General features: G+C 35.4%; 1 protein-coding gene across 7 annotated transcripts in view; it reads right to left on the minus strand.

Moving 5' to 3' along the window:
- The window catches only part of ZMYM4 (zinc finger MYM-type containing 4), a 175,142-nt gene that overhangs the window by 24,171 nt on the left and 128,583 nt on the right, over window positions 1–22,388 (minus strand). For 6 of the 7 annotated variants that reach the window (XM_029228133.1, XM_029228131.1, XM_029228134.1 and 3 more), the window contains 14 exons: window positions 20,362–20,512; window positions 19,751–19,866; window positions 19,045–19,320; window positions 18,721–18,871; window positions 17,748–17,920; window positions 16,818–16,968; window positions 16,118–16,258; window positions 15,748–15,785; window positions 14,225–14,369; window positions 11,619–11,737; window positions 10,742–10,913; window positions 7,738–7,791; window positions 7,154–7,333; window positions 6,394–6,488 (listed from right to left, as the gene is read on the minus strand). In XM_029228133.1, the coding sequence (XP_029083966.1) occupies window positions 6,394–6,488; window positions 7,154–7,333; window positions 7,738–7,791; window positions 10,742–10,913; window positions 11,619–11,737; window positions 14,225–14,369; window positions 15,748–15,785; window positions 16,118–16,258; window positions 16,818–16,968; window positions 17,748–17,920; window positions 18,721–18,871; window positions 19,045–19,320; window positions 19,751–19,866; window positions 20,362–20,512 (1,962 nt within the window). The remainder of the gene's footprint in view (window positions 1–6,393; window positions 6,489–7,153; window positions 7,334–7,737; window positions 7,792–10,741; window positions 10,914–11,618; window positions 11,738–14,224; window positions 14,370–15,747; window positions 15,786–16,117; window positions 16,259–16,817; window positions 16,969–17,747; window positions 17,921–18,720; window positions 18,872–19,044; window positions 19,321–19,750; window positions 19,867–20,361; window positions 20,513–22,388) is intronic. The other variant, XM_029228135.1, reaches the window with a different exon arrangement.

Consider the following 22,388-nt stretch of genomic DNA (forward strand, 5'->3'; position numbering starts at 1 on the left):
AGAGTTAGAAAATATAATGAACAAGCAAGCAGAGCCAAAAAATACAATAAGTGAAATAAAAGGAATTAACAGTAGGTTAGCTGATACAGAGGAACAGATCAGCAAACTGGAAGACAGTGTAGTCAAAATCACTCAAACTGAAGAGAAAAAAGAAAAAGAATTTTAAAAAATGAGGACAGTTCAAGAGAACTCTGAGACAACTTTAAGTGTACTAACATTTACATTGTAGAGGTCCTGGAAGAAGAGAGCACGGAAGGAGCAGAGGACGTATTTGAAGACATAATAGCTGAAAACGACCCTAATCTGGGAAAGGAACCAGACATCCAAGTCCAAGAAGTACAGAAAGTCCCAAACAGGCTCAATTCAAAGATTTCCGCTCAAAGACACATTATAATTAAAATAGCAAACATTAAGGATAAAGAGAGAATTTAAAAGCATCAAAGGAAAAGCAACTAGTTACGTTAAAGGAAAATCCCACAAGGCTATCAGCTGACTTTTCAGCAGAAATTCTGCAGGCCAGAAGGGACTGGCACCATGTATGTAAAGTGATGAAAGGGAAAAAACCTACAATGAAGAATACTATACCCAGCAAGCCTTTCATTCAGATTTGATAGAGAGATTAAGAGTTTTTTACAGACAAGCAAAGCTAAAATAATTCAGTACAACAAAACCAGCTTTATAAAAAATGTTAAGGGGAATTCTCTAAGCAGAAAAGAAAAAGTAACAACTAGAAAAATGAAAATTAAAAAAGGAAAAATTTCACTGGTAAAGACAAACATACAGTAAAGATAGTAGATCAGTACTATCTACTAGAAAGATTAAGACAAAAGTAGTAAAATTATCTATATCCATAATATGTAGTAATGAATACACAAACCAAAAAACGTAAAATATGATGTCAGAAACATTAAATGTGGGGAGGGTAAAAATTCAGGGTTGGTAAAATGTATTCAAAATTAAGAGATCAGCACTTAAAATAATCATGTATAAACATAAATAGACTGGTATACATAAACCTCATGGTAACAACAAACCAAAAATCAGTAATAGATACACACACAAAAAAGAGAAAGGAACCCCAAAATAACACTAAAGATAGTCATCAAATCACAGGGGATGAGAGCAAAACAATGAGGAACAAAAAAGAGCTACAAAAACAACCACAAAGCAATTAACAAAATGGCAATAAGTACATACCTATCAATAATTACTTTACATGTAAATGGACTAAATGCTCCAATAAAAAGACATAGGGTAGCTAAATGGATACAAAAACAAGACCCACAGTGCTGCCTAAAAGAGACTCACATCAAATCTAAAGGCACACAAAGACTGAATATGAGAGGATAGGAAAGGTGCACCTAAATACATAAAGCAAACATTGACAGATATAAAGGGAGAAATGGACAGTAACACAACAAGAGTAGGAGACTTTAAAACCTTGCTTACATCAATGGACAGAGATAAATAAGGAAAATAAGTAAGGAAACACTGGCCATAAATGACACATTACAAGAGATGGATTTAATAGCTATATACAGAATAAACACACACACACATATGTTTGTGTGTGTGTGTGTATATATATATATATATATATATATATATATGTAATATTTCACCCAAAAGCAGCAGAACACACATTCTTTTCAAGTTCACATGGAACATTCTCTAGATCACTTGCTAGGCCACAAAACAAGTCTCAGTAAATTTAAGAAAAGTAAAATCATATCAAGCATCTTTTCCAACCACAATGCTATGAGACTAGAAACCAAATACACAAAAAAACTGTAAAAAACACACAGCACAGAAGACTAAACAATATGTTATTAAACAACCAATGGGTCACCAAAGAAATTAAAGAGGAAATCAAGATATACCTGGAGACCAATGAAAATGAATCCAAAATCTATGGGATACAGCAAAAGCAGTTCTAAGAGGTAAGTTTATAGTGACAAGCCTACTTAAGGAAACAAGAAAAATCTCAAATAAACAACCTAACCTTATACCCTAAGGGAACTAGAAAAAGAAAACCGAAAGTTGGTAAAGGAAAGAAATCATAAAGATCAGAGCAAAAATAAACTAGAGACTAAAAAGCAATAGAAAAGATCAATGAAACCAAGAGCTGATCTTTTTAAAAGATAAGCAAAGTGGATAAACCTTCAGCCGGACTCATCAAGGAAAAAAGAAAGGTACAAATAAATTTTTTTTAAAAAATGGGAGAGAGAAGTTACAACAAACAACACAGAAATATAAAGGATCTTAAGAGACTACTATGAACAATTATACACCAAAAGAACCACCTGGAAGAAATGGAAAAATTTTAGAAATGTACACTCTCCTAAGACTGACCCAGAAATACATAGAAAATATGAACAGACCAATTACTAGTAATGAAATTGAATCAGTAATCATAAAACTCCCAACAAACAAAAGTCTAGGACCAGACAGCTTCACAGATGAAGTTGACCAAACATTTAGAGAAGAGTTAATACCTATCCTTCTCAAACTATTACAAAAAATAGCAGAGGAAGCAACACTTACGAATTCATTCTATGAGGCCAGTATCACCCTGATACCAAAAGCAGACGACCATAAAAGAAGACAATTACAGGCCAATATCACTGATGAACATACACACAAAAATCCTCAACAAAATATCAACATACCAAATTCAACAATACATTACAAGGATCACACACCATGAGCAAGTGGGATTTATTCCAGGGATGCAAAGAACAATTTGGTATTTGCAAACCAATGGGATACACCACATTAACAAACTGAAGAATAAAAGTCATATGATCATCTCAACAGAAGCAAAAAAAGTCTTTGACAAAATTCAACATTCATTTATGATAAAAATTCTCCACAAAATGGCTACAGCGGGAACATACCCCAATGTAATAAAGGTCATATATAACAGACCCACAGCTAACATCATATTGAATGATGAAAAACTGAAACAATTTCCTCTAAGATCAGGAATAAGACAAGGATGCCCATTCTGCCACTTTTATTCAACATGGTATTGGAAGTCCCAGCCACAGCAATCAGAGAAGAAAAAGAAATAAAAGGAATCCAAATTGGAAATGAAGAAAGCTGTCACTGTTTGCAGATAACACCATACTATACATAGAAAATCCTAAAGACACCACCAAAAAGTTATGAGAACTCACCAATGAATTCAGTAAAGTTGCACGATACAAAATATACAAAATCTGTTGCATTTCTATAAACAACAAACTGTCAGAGAAATTTTAAAAACAATCCTGTTTATAATCGCATCAAAAAGAATAAAATACCTAGGAATAAATCTAACAAAGGAGGTAAAAGACTCGACTCAGAAAACTATAAGACACTGATGAAGGAAACTGAAGATTAAACAAACAAATGGAAAAATATACCATTCTTGTGAATTAGAAGAATACTGTCAAAATAACCACACTACCCAAGGCAAACTACAGATTCAATGCAATAAAATCAAACTACCAATGGCATTTTTCACAGAACTAGAACAAATAATTCTAAAATTCATTAGGAAACATAAAACACCCAGAAGAGCCAAAACAATCTTGAGAAAGGAGAACAAAGCTAGGTATCATACTCCCTGATTTCAAACTATGCTAAAAACTACAGTAATCAACACAGTATGGTAGTGGCACAAAAACATACACACAGATCAATGGAACAGAATAGACAGCCCAGATAAACCTATGCTTTTATGGTCAATTAATCTATGCCAAAAGAGGCAAGACTATATTGTACAATGAAGAAAAGACTGACTCTTCAGTAAATGGCGTTGGGAAAAGTGGACAGCTACATGGAAAAGAATGAAACTGGACCACTTTTTCATACCATATACAAAATTAAACTGAAAATGTATTAAAGACTTAAATGTAAGACCTGAGACCATGAAAGTCCTAGAGGAAAACACAGGCAGGAAACTTTGACATCGGTTTTAGTAATATTTTTGGGGTCTGTTCCCTCAGGTAAAGACAACCAAAGCAAAAATAAACAAATGGGACCACATCAAACTAAAAAGATTTTGCATAGCAAAGGAAACCCTCAACAAAATGTAAAGGCAACCTACTGAATGGGAAAGGGTATTTCCAAATTATATATCTGGAAAGAGGTTAATATCCAAAATGTATAAATAACTCAATATCCAACAAACAAACAAACAAAAAAAAAATGGAATTAAAAAATGGGCAGAGGATCTGAAGAGCCATTTTCCCAAAAGGGACATACAGATTGCCAACAGACACACGGAAAGATGCTCCACATCACTAATCATCAGGGAAATGCGAGTCAAAATCACAATGAAATATCACCTCACACCTGTCAGAATGACTACAACGAAAGGGACAAGAGATATCAAGTGTCGGCAACGATGTGTAAAAGGGGGAACACTCATGCACTGTTGGTGAGAATGTAAATTGGTGCAGCCATTGTGGAAAACAGTATGGCGCTTCCTCAAAAATTAAACATAGAACTACCATTTGATCCAGCAATTCCACTTCTGGGTATTTTTTACCCAAAGAAAACAAAAACACTAATTCAAAAAGATATATATGCACCCTTAAGTCCACTGCAGCATTACTGACAACAGCCAAGATATGGAAACAACCTAAGTGTCCTAGATGAATGAATAAGATGTGGTACACACACACACACACACACACACACACACACACACACACAGAGTTACATACAATGGAATTCTTACTCAACCACAAACAAGAATGAAATCTTGCCATTTGTGACAGCAGGGATGGACCTAGAGGGTATTACAGTAAGTGAAACAAATCAGACAGAGATAAACAAATACTATATGATTTCACTTATATCTGGAATCTAAAAATCAAATGAACAAACATAATTAAACAGAAACAGAATTATAGATACAGAGAATAAACAAGTGGTTCTCACAGGGGAGGGGGTTGGGGTGATGAGAGACATAGGTGAGGGAGATTAAGAGGTACAAACTTCCAGTCACAAAGTAGATGAGTCATGGTTATGTTATGAAATGTACAATGTGGGGAATACAATCACACATTTATAATTATGTAATATCTTTGTATGTTGACATATTGTAACTAGACTTATCCTAGTGAACATTTTGAAATATGTAGAAATGCTGAATCAGTATGTTGTGCTCCAAGAGCTAACAAAGTATTGTAGGTCAATTATATTTCAAAAACAAACAAACAAATTCTTAGAAAAAGAGATCAGATTTGTGGCTACCAGAAGCAGGGAGTAGGGGGAGGGAGACTGGATGAAGGTAGTCAAAAGGCGTAAATTTCCAGTTTAAGTAAGTACTAGGGGTATAATGTGTGACATGATATATATAAAGAACACTGCTCTGTGCTATATATACAAGTTGTGAAGAGAGTAAATCCTAAGAGTTCTCATAGTAAAAAAAAAAATTTTTTTTGTTTAATTTTTTATCTATATGAGACGATGAATGTTTACGATCTTATTGTGGTATTCATTTCATGATGTATATAAGTCAAATCATTATGCTCGGGGCTTCCCTGGTGGCGCAGTGGTTGAGAGTCCGCCTGCCGATGCAGGGGACACGGGTTCGTGCCCCTGTCCGGGAGGATCCCACATGCCGCGGAGCGGCTGGGCCCGTGAGCTATGGCCACCGAGCCTGCGCGTCCGGAGCCTGTGCTCCGCAACGGGAGAGGCCACAACAGTGAGAGGCCCGTGTACAGCAAAAAAAAAAAAAAAAAAAATCATTATGCTCTACACCTTAAACTTAGTCCTGTTATGTCAATTATATCTCAATAAAACTGGAAGAAAATAAATAAATGAACCATGGAAATAGGGAAAAAGTTGTTTTTCACTATTAAGGAAATAAAAATGAAGTCACAAAATAGGAGGAAAAGTCATATTTGATAAAAGAATTATATCCATAATAAAAAACACAACTCAATAAGATGACAACTAACCCAAGTAAAAAAAAAAAAAAAGTGTGCAGGGCTTCCCTGGTGGCGCTGTGGTTGAGAGTCCGCCTGCCGATGCAGGAGACGCGGGTTCGTGCCCCGGTCCGGGAAAATCCCACATTCCGCAGAGCGGCTGGGCCCGTGAGCCATGGCCACTGAGCCTGCGCGTCTGGAGCCTGTGCTCCGCAACGGGAGAGGCCAAAACAGTGAGAGGTCCGTGTACCGCAAAAAAAAAAAAAGAGGAAAGTGTGTAACAACGATTATAAAAAACTAACAGAAAAATCCTTTGATTATATAAACAAAATAAAAAGTCCCTCCTGAGGAAATATAAAATAAAAGATATGGTTTTTGACTTCAAAAAAACAAAAACAAAAGGACAAAAATACAAGGTTGGAAAACAACAAAGAAAAGAAAATGCTAGAAAAATTAAGTTACTGCTTACTCTTCGTCTGGGCTGGGGGAAGCCATCTCTGTGTCGTCTTCTTGTTCGGGAACGTGCCTGGATTCCCTGTCCTTTATTCAGTGGGTCAAAGGATTCTATGATATCCAAGAAAAAGCATAATGTGAGATAAATCACTCACAGACTTAAATAAACACTTAGGGTGAAGGAGGAAATATCAGGTAATCATCACTATATTCATTATTTTGTTTATGATAAAACATGGACTTTACTTATATACATAAGAAAACAAGGAGATACAGCATGTATAAAAACTTTATTATCTCGCCAAAAAAAAAAAAAAAAAAAGGTGGGGGGCTTCCCTGTTGGCGCAGTGGTTGAGAGTCTGCCTGCCAATGCAGGGGACACGGGTTCGTGCCCCGGGCCGGGAAGATCTCACATGCCGCGGAGCGGCTGGGCCCGTGAGCCATGGCCGCTGAGCCTGCGCGGCCGGAGCCTGTGCTCCGCAACAGGAGAGGCCACAACAGTGAGAGGCCCGTGTACCGCAAAAAAACCCCCAAAACTTTATTAACAATCAAGAAAACCCCCTATATGATTACTGTGGGAAACTTAAAAACAACAACAACAAAAACAAATTAACCCCTTATAAAGAACAATACGGTATGAATTAATACCTTCAAAGGCAGGGACCATTTGTGCCCTAGGTAGTTATCATACATTATAACTGCTTCATTATGCCAATTCAGAGTTGTACGAATCTTCTAATAAAGGACTTTGAACAGACAGGTTACACTGCACAAACCTGATGGAAAATCTGCTTCCAGATCCTGTTCAGTTTCCCCTTTTGAGAACTGCTTCACTTCTAAATCAGCCTCTTGCACAGTATTTGACTTTAAGGCATAATGATTTAATTCTTCCTCCCAGCTATGTGGAGTAGACACTGCCTCTGATTCAAGGTCACCACTGTAAGTACTTCCTTGGTCTGAAATATACAGAAAAACAAACAAGCCCTCAAAATGAGATAATACACTTGACATACTCAGAAACCTCTCTGAAACCCTAAATACCAAAAAGTCAGGTATGGTTGCTGGACAATTCCACAGGTACACTCAAGAATGAAGTAACTTGTTCACCAATATCACAGAACTAGATTTATATTCTTGGTACACACTTCAGAGCATTATTTCAATTAATCCTTAAAACCAATAACTGAGGTAGCTTTTATTAGTCTCTTTACAAATTAGCACAAAATCATAGATGTCTGATGCCCCCTACAAACAGCTAAAATTGCAAATATTAAATCCAAGGATGCTAATACTTTATGGGTTTGTATCACTAACAGAGGATAATATTTCTAAGATTCAAAATACATTTACAATTACAAACCTTTTTCAAATATCTTGGTGTCTAGAAAGAGCTCCTGTTCAGAAGTTTGGGATCCTAAAGAAAAAGAAAAGCACATAATAAGTCAATTTATATGTATACAAAAAACAAACTGCATCTCAAATGAAATGACTGCACTAGGGAGGTTCTAAGTAAATAGTCTTTATATGCAGAAAAGAATGATTCATTAATAAAAGTCAGGCATTAGTGATAAATACAGTTAAATTACAACTGATAACAGTGGTTACACTTCTAGATAGCAAGCGGTATGAAAGAAGTCATGGCAAGAGAGACCTTTATTTTGGATTCTGTGCTATCTGAAATTCTTTTTTTTTTTTTAACCACAACACACACACACACACACACACACACAATACTAATTTACTCACAGGTTGACAAATCTGTTTTAAATTGCTTTTTCCTTCCCTAAATAAAATATGTTTTACCATGCAGTGGAAAGCCGACAAACTTAGAATATAAATACATGAGCAATCAGCACATGGAACTAAACAGAACAAAGTTCTATCAATTATAAACTACTGTAATTTTTTTTTTTTATGTTTTTGGGCCACACCATGCAGCATGTGGGATCTCGGTTCCCCGACCAGGAATCGAACAAGTGCCTTCTGCAGTGGAAGCGCAGAGTCTTAACCACTGGACCGCCAGGGAAGTCCCTATAAACTACTTTAAAAGTAAAGAGTTTAGGGAATTCTCTGCCTGTCCAGTGGTTAGGACCCAGAGCTTTCACTGCTGGGGTCCAGGTTCAATACCTGGTCAGAGAACTAAGATCCCACAAGCTGCACAATGTGGCCAAGAAAAAACAAAAGAAAAAAAAAAAAAGGAAGAAGAAAAAAAGTAAAGTGTTTAAAGATTCAAAGTATTAAAAAAAAAAGATTTTTTAAAAAACCAAGGAAAATTGTCTCTTTTCCCTGAAATCAAAGATAAATGAGCCAGATCCTTTCAGTTGGAATTAATTTCTCCCCCCTTTATATTTCTAAACCATTTGATTTCACTTACACTATGATGATTAAAACTATCTGTCTTGAAGCTCAGTCTAAAGTTTTTCTGTTTGACTGAACTGTAGGCAAAGGCAAAGTCACAATATTTGTATAGAGGAAACATTTGATAAATGCTGACTATTAATGTGAATGGAGAAGCCAACTTAGAATGAGGTTTCTCATCAGGAATTGCTGGAACTTGCAAAACAAGTATCAGAAATTAGAAGATCAAGCATAGGCGCAGTACTCTTTTTATTTATTTATTTATTTACTTACTTACTTACTTATTTATTTTTGGCTGCGTTGGGTCTTCATTGCTGTGCGTGGGCTTTCTCTAGTTGCGGCCAGCAGGAGCTACTCTTTGTTGCGGTGCACGGGATTCTTGTTGCAGTGGCTTCTCTTGTTGCAGAGTGCAGGCTTCAATAGTTGTGGCTTGCAGGTTCTAGAGCGCAGACTCAGTAGTTGTGGTGCATGGGTTTAGTTGCTCTGCGGCATGTGGGATTTTCATGGACCAGGGCTCGAACCCGTGTCCCCTGCATTGGCAGGCGGATTCTTAACCGCTGTGCCACCAGGGAAGCTCAAGGGCAATATTCTAAGACTTTAAAATCCACATATAAATGGGTCAGAATTGAGATTATACACTAAAGAGCAAAATGAGACCAGAAACTTTGGGATAATAACAAAAAGCTTTGTACCCATCTCTCAGAGTATATCTGATTTAAAAACGTACTGGCAACACAACAGAAAAGTTGACAGTAGTTTTTTCAAATGCTGTAGTGTTCAGAAAACCAGCTAGAATGTATTACGCAAAATCAGAACCCAGTGGCTAGCTTTATAAAAACCATCACAGAAAAAAAAAATTGTCAGGAAAGAGTAATTTCTTGGTTCATCAATGATGTATGAAAAGGCCACTGTGGGCTTCCCTGGTGGCACGGTGGTTAAGAATCCGCCTGCCAATGGAGGGGACACGAGTTCGAGCCCTGGTCTGGGAAGATCCCACATGCTGCAAAGCAACTAAGCCCATGCACCACAACTACTGAGCTTGTGCTCTATAACCCATGAGCCACAACTACTGAAGCCTGTGCACCTAGAGCCTGTGCTCTGCAACAAGAGAAGCCACTGCAGTGAGAAGCCCGCACACCACAGTGAAGAGTAGCTCTTGCTCACCGCAACTAGAGAAAGCCCACGGTGCAGCAATGAAGACCCAATGCAGCCAAAAATAAATAAATTTAAAAAAAAAATACGCCATTGCAAAAATTCACCTATACATTTCAACTCCCTTTAACACCATTTCCTTTATCTCTTCTTATATCCAAAAATCAAGGCAGTGCTAAATAAGGCTGGAAACCTTTCTGGAATTTATACTAATGAGTTCTGGTTAAAATCCTTTCTTTGGAGTCAGACAAACCTGGATTCAACTTCTGATTCCATTATTTCCTGATTTCATAACCATGGCAAGCCTATTTTCCAAAAGAGGAATCTAAAGTAAACAGTACCTCATTCATAGGGTTGTTGTGAAAATTAAATGAGGTGACGCACACAGTGCATTTAGGACAATGCCTAGAGTACGGCAAGCACATAAATGTTAATTACTGTTCATTATTCTACACTCATAAAATGGTATTTATCTATAGGTTATTTTGAACCAAATGGTTTTCCACCCTAAAATTCTTTGTACCTTCTACCAACATGCTGATTATTTTACAACAGTAATTTTTATCTGGGGACCATGGCTTTGACTGCAGGGGATAAAACTAGAACATGATCATGAAACATGGATTTGTAAGTTATTTTTCTGGAATCATTAAGAACTAGAAACCGTATCGATTTCTTTCATAAACAGGATAGAGCTCCAGGGTTATCAACAAGTTTAACAAGCCCATAGACTTCATATTTAAAAACAAATAAAGCTTTTAGAAACTCCTTGACTGCCTAATACTTAAAATTACATGAGCTACCTAAAAATTTATAGGTGTGTTTTTCTTTTTTTACTTTAAAATTATACCAACCTCCCTGAGATAGAGTCTTCTCCTTCTCTTCATCTTCTGCAATCATTTCTGCCATCTCAAGGAGATCAGCTTCAAAAGGATGTGAGGGAAGTTTTTCCTTAATGTCTTCAATACTCTCAGTGACTTTATCTTCATTATCCATTGAGGATGGAATAAGCATAGGGACAGGCATCTGAAAGACCAAGGATAGACTGAAGAGTTTCTTGGTCGACCATCAAAACTATTATTTGTGAGATCATTTAAATATAAAAATTATTAATAAACAAATTCAAGATATTTCTATTGCTAATGGTTAAAATAGTCTTGCTAGTTTGTTTTTATAAGACTGCAGCCATTTAAATAGAAATTCAGTAAGTGCTTTTCTGGATACTTAACGTGTCTCTGATTCATCTAAAAGAATAATTAAGTAATGAATTTTTGTTTTGTTTTTGACTATATTTCTTGCTTAATATTTTCACACAAGTGTTTCTCTTAAGAATTCAGTACCGAGAAAATATATATTTCCAATAAAAAATGAATACATTTTTCTTTAACGAAAAGTCAGAATCCTGTAAATCACAGTATTCCTCTTTTCATTCTTGCTACAATCTAGGATTCTAACATTCACACACTGTTTCTGATCTTTTTCTATGTTAGTGGTCTTTTGTGTTTAAAATGTTTTTAAAAAGCTAAATCATAACCTCCTCTGACAAGGCAGGGTACAAATAGAAGCAGTCCTTTATATATTCCATATTTAAGTAATACAACAGTATGATTAACAGCCAACCAGAGTCAGGTATATCTTACCAACAAGTAAAAAGTATTTTTATGGAGCTGTCAAATCTTAATTGAGAAAAATGCATACTAAATTAGCCTTAATCTCTAAATGATTACTCACTGGAACTGGAATTCCAAATGGGACTGGGGCATACTGAGTATAAAGATGAAGAGGTATAGGTACGAACACTGGTACTGGAACTGGCACCACAATAACTTGGGGCTGAGTTGGAGTGTCTTCTAATGGAAGAAAAAAAAAAAAACCCCACAAAAAAACAAAGAGGGTTAGAAACGCCATTTTAATTTTAAAAAATTTTTTAGGTATATGAAGACTTATAATTCAAAAGAAGTGTAATTTTAATTTAAAAAAATTTTTTAAAGCATGTGGACATTTACAGTTCAAAAGAAGTATCTATGAGGGACTTCTCTGGTGGCACAGTGGATAAGACTGTGTGCTCCCAATGCAGGGGGCCCAGGTTTGATACCTGGTCAGGAAACTAGATCCCACAAGCATGCTGCAACTAAGACCTGATGCAACCAAATAAATAAAATTAAATTAAAAAAAAAGAAGTATCTATGATACTAGGAATTCACAGAAAGGAGAAATAGCAAGGCTTGAGTATAACAGCACTAAAAAAAGTGGGCAACACAATAATTATCAATGATACGAGGATAAGATGAATGAAGGATATAATTTGGATGGATGAATGGAATAGTTATCTTAGAAGAAAGGTATAGAAAACTTAACATGAATAAGTAGTGTATGTTAAAGAGGAGACTGAATAGGTAGAAGGGCCATTTTTGTGAGGCTATAATACACATTTAAAATCATTAGACAGTGGGGAACTACTACAGATTGGTTAGCACAAAGTAATGTGAGGAAAATGGCTTTAAAAAGATTAATTTGGCTGCCATCTTCACATGGAATAGGAAGTATACAATGTGGGAGGCAACTACAATATACAGAGCTAAGAAGATGAGGGCCTGAACTAGGGTGGTTATGATACCTGCAGGAAAATAAATAAGTATACCCAGCAGAGGTTCTAAGATATTTTTTAAAAAAAGGAAACAGAACTTTGGGAACTAACTTAAACATGAGTAGGGAAAAAGTGGGAAGGATGGAGGTAGAAATCATTCAATTACTTAACAACTATCTACAGAGTCTTTTCTGTAGGCCAGAAAAACATGTTAGATAACTGTAAAATCATTAATGTAAGAGAAAGGTAATGCTAGTAAAAAGAAGTGAAAAGCTGACAATTTGACTAGGGTTAGAAGTGGGAAATAATATGGGATCAATTTTACCATGGTGCAGTGGACATAAAAAAAAAGTTATCCGATTAGAGATGTCTGATAACCAAGCTACACAATGCTAAACTGTCACTATTTGGGGATTGACATGTACACATTGCTATATTTAAAACAGATAACGAGGACCTACTGTAAAAAAAAAAGATAAATAAAAAAAATATTAATAAAATGATTTTTTTATAAAGTCACTATTGATACAATAAAAATACAGGACTAAGTCATCTACAGCTCTGCTGTTCAACGTGATCCGTGGATCAGCAGCACTGACATTACCCGGGAACTTAAAAGATGCAAAACCTCAGCACCACTAAATCAGAATCCACTTAGTAACATTCCCAAATAATTCATATGCATATTAATGTTTGAGAAGTACTGGCTTAGAGGATAACCTTCCAGATCTAAGAATCTAGGATTCCTTTCCACTTTAAAAATTCTGGGATTTTCAGATGCCAGAGACCCAATTCTCTAGGGAAACAAGCAAAGTTGGTGAAAACCTAAAAAATAACCATTTAAATTCTTTGGAAATTGTCCTAAAGGCATACAGCAAATGGAGAAATATTTATTCAAGAAAATCTACTAAATACAGTAAGAACAGTAGGCATCTATGACTTCTGATCTACCACCTGCTCCACACCCCTGCCTCAGCCAGCTAAAAATGATAGAAACTCCACTTTGGAATGGGTGAGACCAGAAAGAATGGGCTCCTCTTCCTTCAGCTCCCATCAAGGGTTACTGTATCTCACCAGGAGGGACAGGCCACCATCATTTCTTATCCCCTCAAACTCCAGGTTAAAGAGGTTAATTTCCTAGTGAGTACAGCTACCACCCACGAAGAGAAAACCTACTATAGGAATAGCAGGCCAAGAAAACTAGGGTACGAACTACCTTCACCCCAGATCACTTGTAGGGCAGAGATTCCATGCTAGGAGAGGCAAGTTGAGAAGATCAGAAGCTCACACCATGCCCATCATTCAGAAAAGTAGTAGCTCAAAGAGGGTAGAGGCAGTTCATAAGAAAAGAAAGCCCTAAAGCTCTCCCCAAAGGAGCTGACATTATTTGAAATAGAGTGTGGAAAAGTTCAAACCTAAGGGTGCTCTGGAAAACAATAGTTCCTCTTAACTAAGACCCTGTTTATATAATTCCAAAGTCTATGCTTACCCATAATACTACACTATCATGAATAAGGAAATTAAATGAAGCATTCAGAGTATGGTATTATCAACTACCTTCTCTTTGCCATAACTTGTTAAGTTGATGAAAATACCTAACCCACAGGGATATCGTGAGAACTCAACTGGGCAGCGAATATAAGCAACCAAACACAACACCTATAAAATAGAAGGCACTTAATTAATGTAACCAGATCCCACATTACTTTCCCCTAGGAAAAATTAAATGAAGAAAGCACAAGGAACACACCTGTCTGGCATTCTTTGTTTTGGGTATGTGGTTTGCAAGAAGTGGCCTTGGTCTGTGTGATGGGTTTGCACAATAAAGCTTTATTCTTCAAAAGTCTTGGAGGCTGGGAAGGTGGCAGTTTGAGGGCATCTGTTTGTGTACTTGCCTAGTAAAAAAAAATAAGTCAGAAACCAAAAGCTTATCATTAATTACAAGAAACATTATAAACATTATATTTCAAAATATAATTTCAAAAGAAATACTGTGTTGGAATTACTTGGAAGGCACAGAATATAAATATTCAACTAAATATGTAAGGAATATAATATTCCTGAAATATCAATAGCAATAAAGGAATATTTTGATAACTATATATTGACCCTGAATGTATCTAATTACCCGTTCTGTTTACCAAGAAAAATGCTGTTTGTATTGTGACATACTGTTGATCAATAACAATGGTGGGGCTTCCCTGGTGGCGCAGTGGTTGGGGGTCCGCCTGCCGATGCAGGGGACACGGGTTCGTGCCCCAATCCGGGAAAATCCCACATGCCGCGGAGCGGCTGGGCCCGTGAGCCATGGCCGCTGAGCCTGCGCGTCCGGAGCCTGTGCTCCGCAGCGGGAGGGGCCGCGGCAGAGGGAGGCCCGCGAACCGCAAAAAAAAAAAAATAATAGTAACAATGGTGGTTGAGCTTAAAATGAGAACTGTTGTTTCTTGACTGAGTTAAGTCTTAAAAGAATTAGTTTCAGCCTTCCCTGGTGGCGCAGTGGTTGGGAGTCCGCCTGCCGATGCAGGGGACACGGGTTCGTGCCCCAATCCGGGAAAATCCCACATGCCGCGGAGCGGCTGGGCCCGTGAGCCATGGCCGCTGAGCCTGCGCGTCCGGAGCCTGTGCTCCGCAACGGGCGAGGCCACAACAGTGAGAGGCCCGCGTACCGCAAAAAAAAAAAAAAATCAGTTTCAAGGTAACTAGAAGTAATAGGATCACTTATCATTTAAGTAACCTGAAAAAAGATGACATGAAAATTATCCCAGAGACCAGGAAACACTTTAAAAATGCCACTGTTCTAGTCATAAGTTTTTCTCATTATTTATTTTTTTTTTAAGAGACAAAGCACAAAAATATTGAAATTTTTTTTTAAAAAAAGAATGCTTATTTACAGCATAATCTACACTGAGTGGGAAATAAACTATATTTTATAAGTACTTTATTTACAGTCTGACTACGTTACAAAATGCCCCCCAAACCTTTTATGCCTGAATTCTGTACAATTTACTTTAATTCTGTACAATTAAAAAATAACAAAAACAAAAACCTTCAGTAACTATTATATAGTTACTATTATAGAGATACCAAGCATTCAAAGAAATTAAAGTACATAAAAGACCTAACTAAATAACCAGAAAATCCTGTTCCTGAACTCATGCAATTTGTTTTATATAACAAACAAAAAATAAAGGAGGGCAAATCAACTTAGACATATTCATACTGCATAAAAAGGGAAAAGACAGAGGCAATACCAATAAAAATAATAAAACTTACATCCCCAATGATTTTCGCTGTTACTGTTGGAACTGCACCTGATATAAATAAAAACATATAATGTAAGATCTTATTATTTAAACATTAGTATTAAAAGCTGATATCTGGAAAAAACACACAAAGTTTCATAATAAAAACATGTATTATCTTACTTTGATTCAGGGGAAGAGTAACACCTAAAGCCTAATATGAGAAAAAGAGATCTGGAAACTACAAAAACACTGTTTAATGCCATAGCAGCACATTGTGAGCCACCATTCCTAATATGAATGTGACAAACACATGAAAATGAACACTGACCAAAAAAAGTAGAGAAGCCTTATATTCAACCTCAAAAAGGCTAGATAAATGCTTTCAAATCAAGTCATACCTTGTAAGACACTGTTAGAATTCACTGTGGGCTGAGCAGCAGGAGCACTTGCTAATGATACTACATTAGCTATAACTGGAGTTGAATCTTTTCTGTGAGATGGGGGCCCTGATGAAGCAGCTGGCACCATGGAAACACTTCCTGATTAAAATAAACAAAAATAAGAAAATCTCATGTAATTTATATGCACATACACAGAACCAACATTTCAAGGAGGTTAACCAATGCTTTTAGGTTAGAGTAAATTCTGTTGGAGCCAAGTGTCACTTCAGGATTAACTGGATTTTTTTCTGTTTTTTAATTAGTGAACCTTGAAAGTATTCCATGTACTTTCTCTTGCGTAACTATGCATGTGGTATATTTAAAAGGCTATGTGATTTAGACTCTATGTTCTTGCTCTCAAATCCTTTTCTAAGGAAGTCAAGATGTATGTCTTCAATTATAAAACATTAACTGCTATTCTTCCCCATAAAGTTCTTACAGAGTTTATTTGACTCAACATGCTCAGGGAAAACTAAAAGAACTCGTTTTTACAGGGCATTAATCTAAGGTGTTAAACAAAAAGAGATCTAAATGTTAATGTCATTTGAATAGAATGAAATTTACGTTTCATGAAATTATTGACAACTACTTAATGTTCTCAACTTGTAGAACAGTAGTTAGTCCCTGGCATTGACCAAAGACTAAAGTTTAATTTTACCTGCATTATTTTGTGAAGGTGGGTCACACATACTTTGCTGATTACAGAACATCAAGATACAAAGCAGGTTACAGAAATGTTTCATTTCTCCCCGCCATTTCAAGGACTCACTGAGCTTACCCTGTCGCTTACAACCATCACATTTGGCCATCTGAAAAAGAAACAGAAGATAGTAAAGAAGTAAAAAACAAACTGTCTATGGTCTGATGGAATAAAAGCAGGCCACAGGTAACAAGTGAAGAAATTTACTTAGAATTTAGATCACAAAAATGAAGGTTAACTATCCTGGGGGGAGGGGCAATATAGAGAGAGGTAGGGGACTAAGAGGTACAAACAATTATGTATAAAATAAGTTATAAGGATATATTGTACAACACAGGGAATACAGTCAATATTTTATAATAACTATAAATGAAGTATAACCTTTAAAAAATGTGAATCACTATATTGTACACCTGTTAACTTATATAATATCATACCTCAACTATAATTCAGTTTTTTAAAAAATGAAGGTTAACGATCCTAAATTTGGAAATAATTACTTACCTATCAACTATTTTGTACAACATTAAAAAAGGTCACATTATAGAGATGCCAATAAATAGTAATTTTAAAATAAGTGAAATGGATATAAACCGATCTTCCTTAAAGACATCAGAACACAATTCATTTTAGTTAATAAATGAATATAATTTTAAATATTTTAATGTTTTAAGACTGATATGTCTTCTATAAGGAAATTAAAAACAAATGTAACTTCAGTGACATTAAAGTCTTTTTAAAATCTTATATTAATACTAGAGGAGAACAGAATACATTTAATACTTAAAAGTTTTAAATCATTAATTGCCCTTCACACTATTTGAAAGAAAAAAAGAAGGGAAAAATATGCCCTGACTTGAAAAACCCAGGAATGTGAATTATATTTACCTGATAGAACAGAACTGTATATTTGGACATGCACTCTTCACAACAAAACTCTTCTACTTTCCCCCCTAAATTATTCTGTACCAATTTGGGAGATGTCTGTAAACAATAACTGCACATTTTACAGTGATTTCCCCAGCGTTTTGCCAAGTCATGTTTATAAAGCAATTTGCAACCTAAAAAAATCAGAGAAGATAAAATTAACATTAGGGAGAAATAATAAGTATCTACATCTTTAATTTAAATGTCCTACAACAAAGTTTGCACATTTGGGTTCTCACCAATTAGTAGATCAAGAGATCAATTTAGAGGATTAATACTATCATTTTCTGTTTTTAAACGAAGTAAGACAGCAGAGCAAATATTACAGTGCATCATATACGGTAAAAGTCAGTTTTGTTTCATGAAACTTTTGTTTTATTTGGGTATGTGAACATACACTGGGTCACAATGTAAAATGTATGTCTTGTTTGTGTCGTGGTCAAAAGGTTTGAAAGCCACTAGCCTAGGAGGCTAATCCTGCATGGTTTTAGAGTAAAACAAAACATTCTAACCTTATAGTCATCTAAATAAGGAAGACACTGATTCACATATTCAGATCATTTATATTCAGAAACATAATGGATGTTTAAAACAATAAAAGTATTATCTTAGGATGCTACCAAAATTTAAGCAGTTCCCTTTAGAAATAAATACAAGAACTAAAGGATCCCTATCAACCTAATAACTAACATTAAATGTTTTTCACATCACCACCATTTTTTGCTATACACATTGAGGAGATTTTTCTTCATTTTAACATCTATATAATATGAAGAATTAGATCCGAAAAGAGAGAACCAAGTATAAACAAAACAAAAAGGTTTTGGTGTTATACACAAAAGATAAAATAAACTTACACAGTGACAGCTTAAATCATCAACTACTTTTGAAACAACAAACATGCTCAGTAGGTAAGATAATCTTCTATCTTTACCTTCACTACAGAATGACTTGTCAGCACCTGAGAATCGCACAGTCTCCTTTACAATTTTCTCAATTTTACAATATTCACACATTGCCATTACATTATTTATTTTCTTATATTCATCAGAACAATTTTTGCCACAGAACTGAAACATTTTACCCTGCAAAGAAATAATCATTAAGTACTAATTAAACATTTGGTTTATCTTGTGGAAATCTTTATCCCTCTTATTTTCAAAACAAATAGTGTATTTCTGAAAGATGAAAAGCCAGAAATAAGTTTACAGATAGACCAGTTTATACTCGAACCCTCTATCATGCTCCTTTACTCTACCTTATAATCAAGAAGTTCTGGTTTTGTGGCAAAGAGACGGTTACAGTGCTGACACTTGAGTTTTACAACACTTCGTGCAAACCCAACATGTTGGGATTGGGCAGCAAGACGCTGGAGACCAGCTGCAGCAGAGCTACTGATGGAGGTGGGAGAAACAGCAGAGGTGTTACCGCCTCCTGCTGACACTGTTGAACCTGTAGGGATGCTTACAATTACTTGGCCCTGAGACAAGGGCACCACTGAAGAGTTCATTCCTGCTGGTTTGTTGAACAAATTCTGAAAGAAGAAACAAACAAAAAGATCAATCTACTCATTTGTTCAAACAAGAAGGTACTGAATACCTACCTATGTCAAGCACAGTTCTAGGCACTTAACATACATTTGTGAAAAGGCAAACATCCCTGCCTTTGAGCAGCTTATAGCTGAATGGGGGGAGTGATATTTATATTAAAAAATGAAATAATTTAATAATACTCTTTAAAAATAATATCCTCCCAATAGATAATCTAGGTAATAATAGTACCATTTAATTTCACAGAAGGCAATTCAATAACATGCCTCCAAAAATAGGATGGACCAAAGAACCCAAGTTTAAAAAGACTGAGGTAGAAATTTAGGCAATCCAGGCACTTAGCAACCACCCAATAAGTTTACTTTACTATCACAGGCAACTAACTGGAGAAAAGGAAGAGTCCTGAAGCCATACCTGGAAAGCTACCACACAACTGTAGCTGCAGAAGTTGCGAATACTTCCATCTGACATGGCTAGGTGATACTGAGGGATTGCTGAGGTTTTGCAACTGTTACACTGAACTTGTACACCTTAGCAAATCAAAATAAAAGCTAATGAGTAATACAAATGTAAACAAATGTATGAGAAAATAAGTATTATACGATACATGAAAATTCAAGGGCCAAGTCAAGTTGCAGGAACTGAAATTAAACTTAGTTACCTCACATATAGACAAAAACTAACAACGTTAAAAATATTTCTGTTTATTTAAAGTTGTCACAGTCTACACCCTGAAACTAAAAAATAAATGAATCTTGAAATAAATCAGGTGTAGGTAAAGAAAATACATTTTAAAAGCCATAAATTCTTTTGGTAAGAAAGAATGCACAAATAGGCAAGCAACTAAATAAACATAAAATAAGCAATCAAGATAATAGGTGATATTTTACAACACAGATCTGAAGTATTTTAAATTTGCATTAAAAATCAACTAAATTTGGACAAAAATCTGCGCTATAACAACAAAGCAATAACCATAAGTTATTCAACTATTATATTTATAAAGTTTATGAAACCAGTATTACCTGCAGAAGTAACCATTTTAACTCTGTAAGCAGATAAGCAATTAACAGAACAGAAAAGCTCTGTCTTTCCCAAGCTATTGGTATTTTCAATCATTTCTGCTGAGGATCTCAATGATTTGCAAAGCGCACATGGTGTAATTTTGGCTGATTTCTATTAAGAGAATAAAATAACATTCATTTTTACCAAGTTACAAGTAAAAGCATAATTCTTTGAAATATTTATACTTAACACTGTTGAAATATTTTAAATTAGTGGCTTCCAAACTTTTATGATTACAATCCTCAGTAAGAAATAAATTTTACAAAGTGACCCAGTAACACATACTTCTGAGGTTTTGTGTTTGTGTATTAAACATGTATGTATATAAAACTGAAAGGTTTTATAAAACAATATATTTCATGATAACATGTGATGCACTTTGATATTTTTCCACTCTACTCTACTTCATTAAAAAATATGTTGGGCACAACCTAGCAATTAATTTTGGGATCTATTAAGTTGTTATAGCTATAGTTTTAAACACACTATTTTAGCCTTCCCCCAAGATAAGATTACGGGGTTAAGTACAAAATACTATGTATAAAATAAATAAGCTGCAAGAATATATTGTACAAAACCTCCAAACAAACAAAAAAACCCACTATTTAAAAAATTACACAACAGGGAATTCATGCTCTTACACTATTCAAAGAATTGGAAGAACTTCCCACAAAAGGTGCTATATATAGCAATGAAATGTGAATCCAAGGAAATTAATAAACTTACTAGAAAATTCACACTCAAATATTCTACCACTAATAATAACAAAGCACAGGGACTTCCCTGATGGTCCAGTGGTTAAGACTCCGCGTTTCCACTTCAGGGGGCGTGGGTTCGATCCCTGGTCAGGGAACTAAGATCCCGCATGCCGCGTGGTGCAGCCAAAACAAATAATAACAACAACAAAGCACACTCTAAGCAATAAAGTGGGAGGAAACTTTGCATATCCCAAGTGTCCAAATATAAGCAACGAAAGAGTCTGTTATCTTAAATTTCCACTCAGTGATTTAGTAGCAAATAATGCTAAATACTATTAACATGTCATACATTCAGGATAACTTATAAGGTATATCCAGCACCCATTAAGAGAATTTCAAGATCTCTATGTCCTCTTCAACGATAAGTCTGTTATACTTACTATTAAAATAAATACATATTCAAGTGAGCATATTCCTACATTCTGGAATCTCTTCTGTATCTCCAACCCTATTTCTCCTTTCCTCCTCCATCAGGACTGCAAACACAAACTTCATTTATAAGAATTAGGTCAAGAGTTATCTCTGAAACTATCAAGTAGAACTGACCTTGCTTCCACTGTGCCCCTCTACATCCCGTAACACTTCTATCGTAACATCTCTACGCACTTGCATCTCCCCCAGGGGACATGTAACACCTCAAAACAGGAATCACATCTAATGTTTGTTGAATAAATTTTATATAAGGAAGAAAAGAAAAGTAGCAGAAATGACCATCTTCAATGTTCCAGGTTCTATACTAGGTGCTTTCTGATTCTTACTTCATATAATCCTAAAAACATCCCAGTGACATTGCTAGTATATACCCATTTACAGATAAGAAAATGGACTCGGGGAGTTTAACTGCTTTCCCCAAGGTTAAATTCTATTTGAACAGAAAGTCTGGGAATCAAACCAAGATCTGCTTTACTTCTAAATCCACGTTCTTTCTCTAAACCACAGTACACACTAATATGTGAAAATTTTAATAGGTATTGGCTAAATTAAAAGTAATAAATTTAAAATTAAGATATTTCAAAATACTTCTCTTATGGAATGTATACCACCTTTCAATGGACTGAATCAAAGTAACTTTTAGAATGTGAATACAATATCAGGAAAACTGTCCTTTGTACAAGAATAAAGCTAATGAAGATATTGGGTTTTTCCCCCCCTTTGAGAACAAAAACAAGGTGTTTCTAAGGAAGAAATAAATAGTAACTAACACTAATCCCTTTTAATGTGCTTGTATA

This window comes from Monodon monoceros, unplaced genomic scaffold (assembly GCF_005190385.1).
Source record: "Monodon monoceros isolate NGI ecotype Baffin Bay Population unplaced genomic scaffold, NGI_Narwhal_1 Super_Scaffold_18, whole genome shotgun sequence".
Lineage (NCBI taxonomy): Eukaryota > Metazoa > Chordata > Mammalia > Artiodactyla > Monodontidae > Monodon > Monodon monoceros.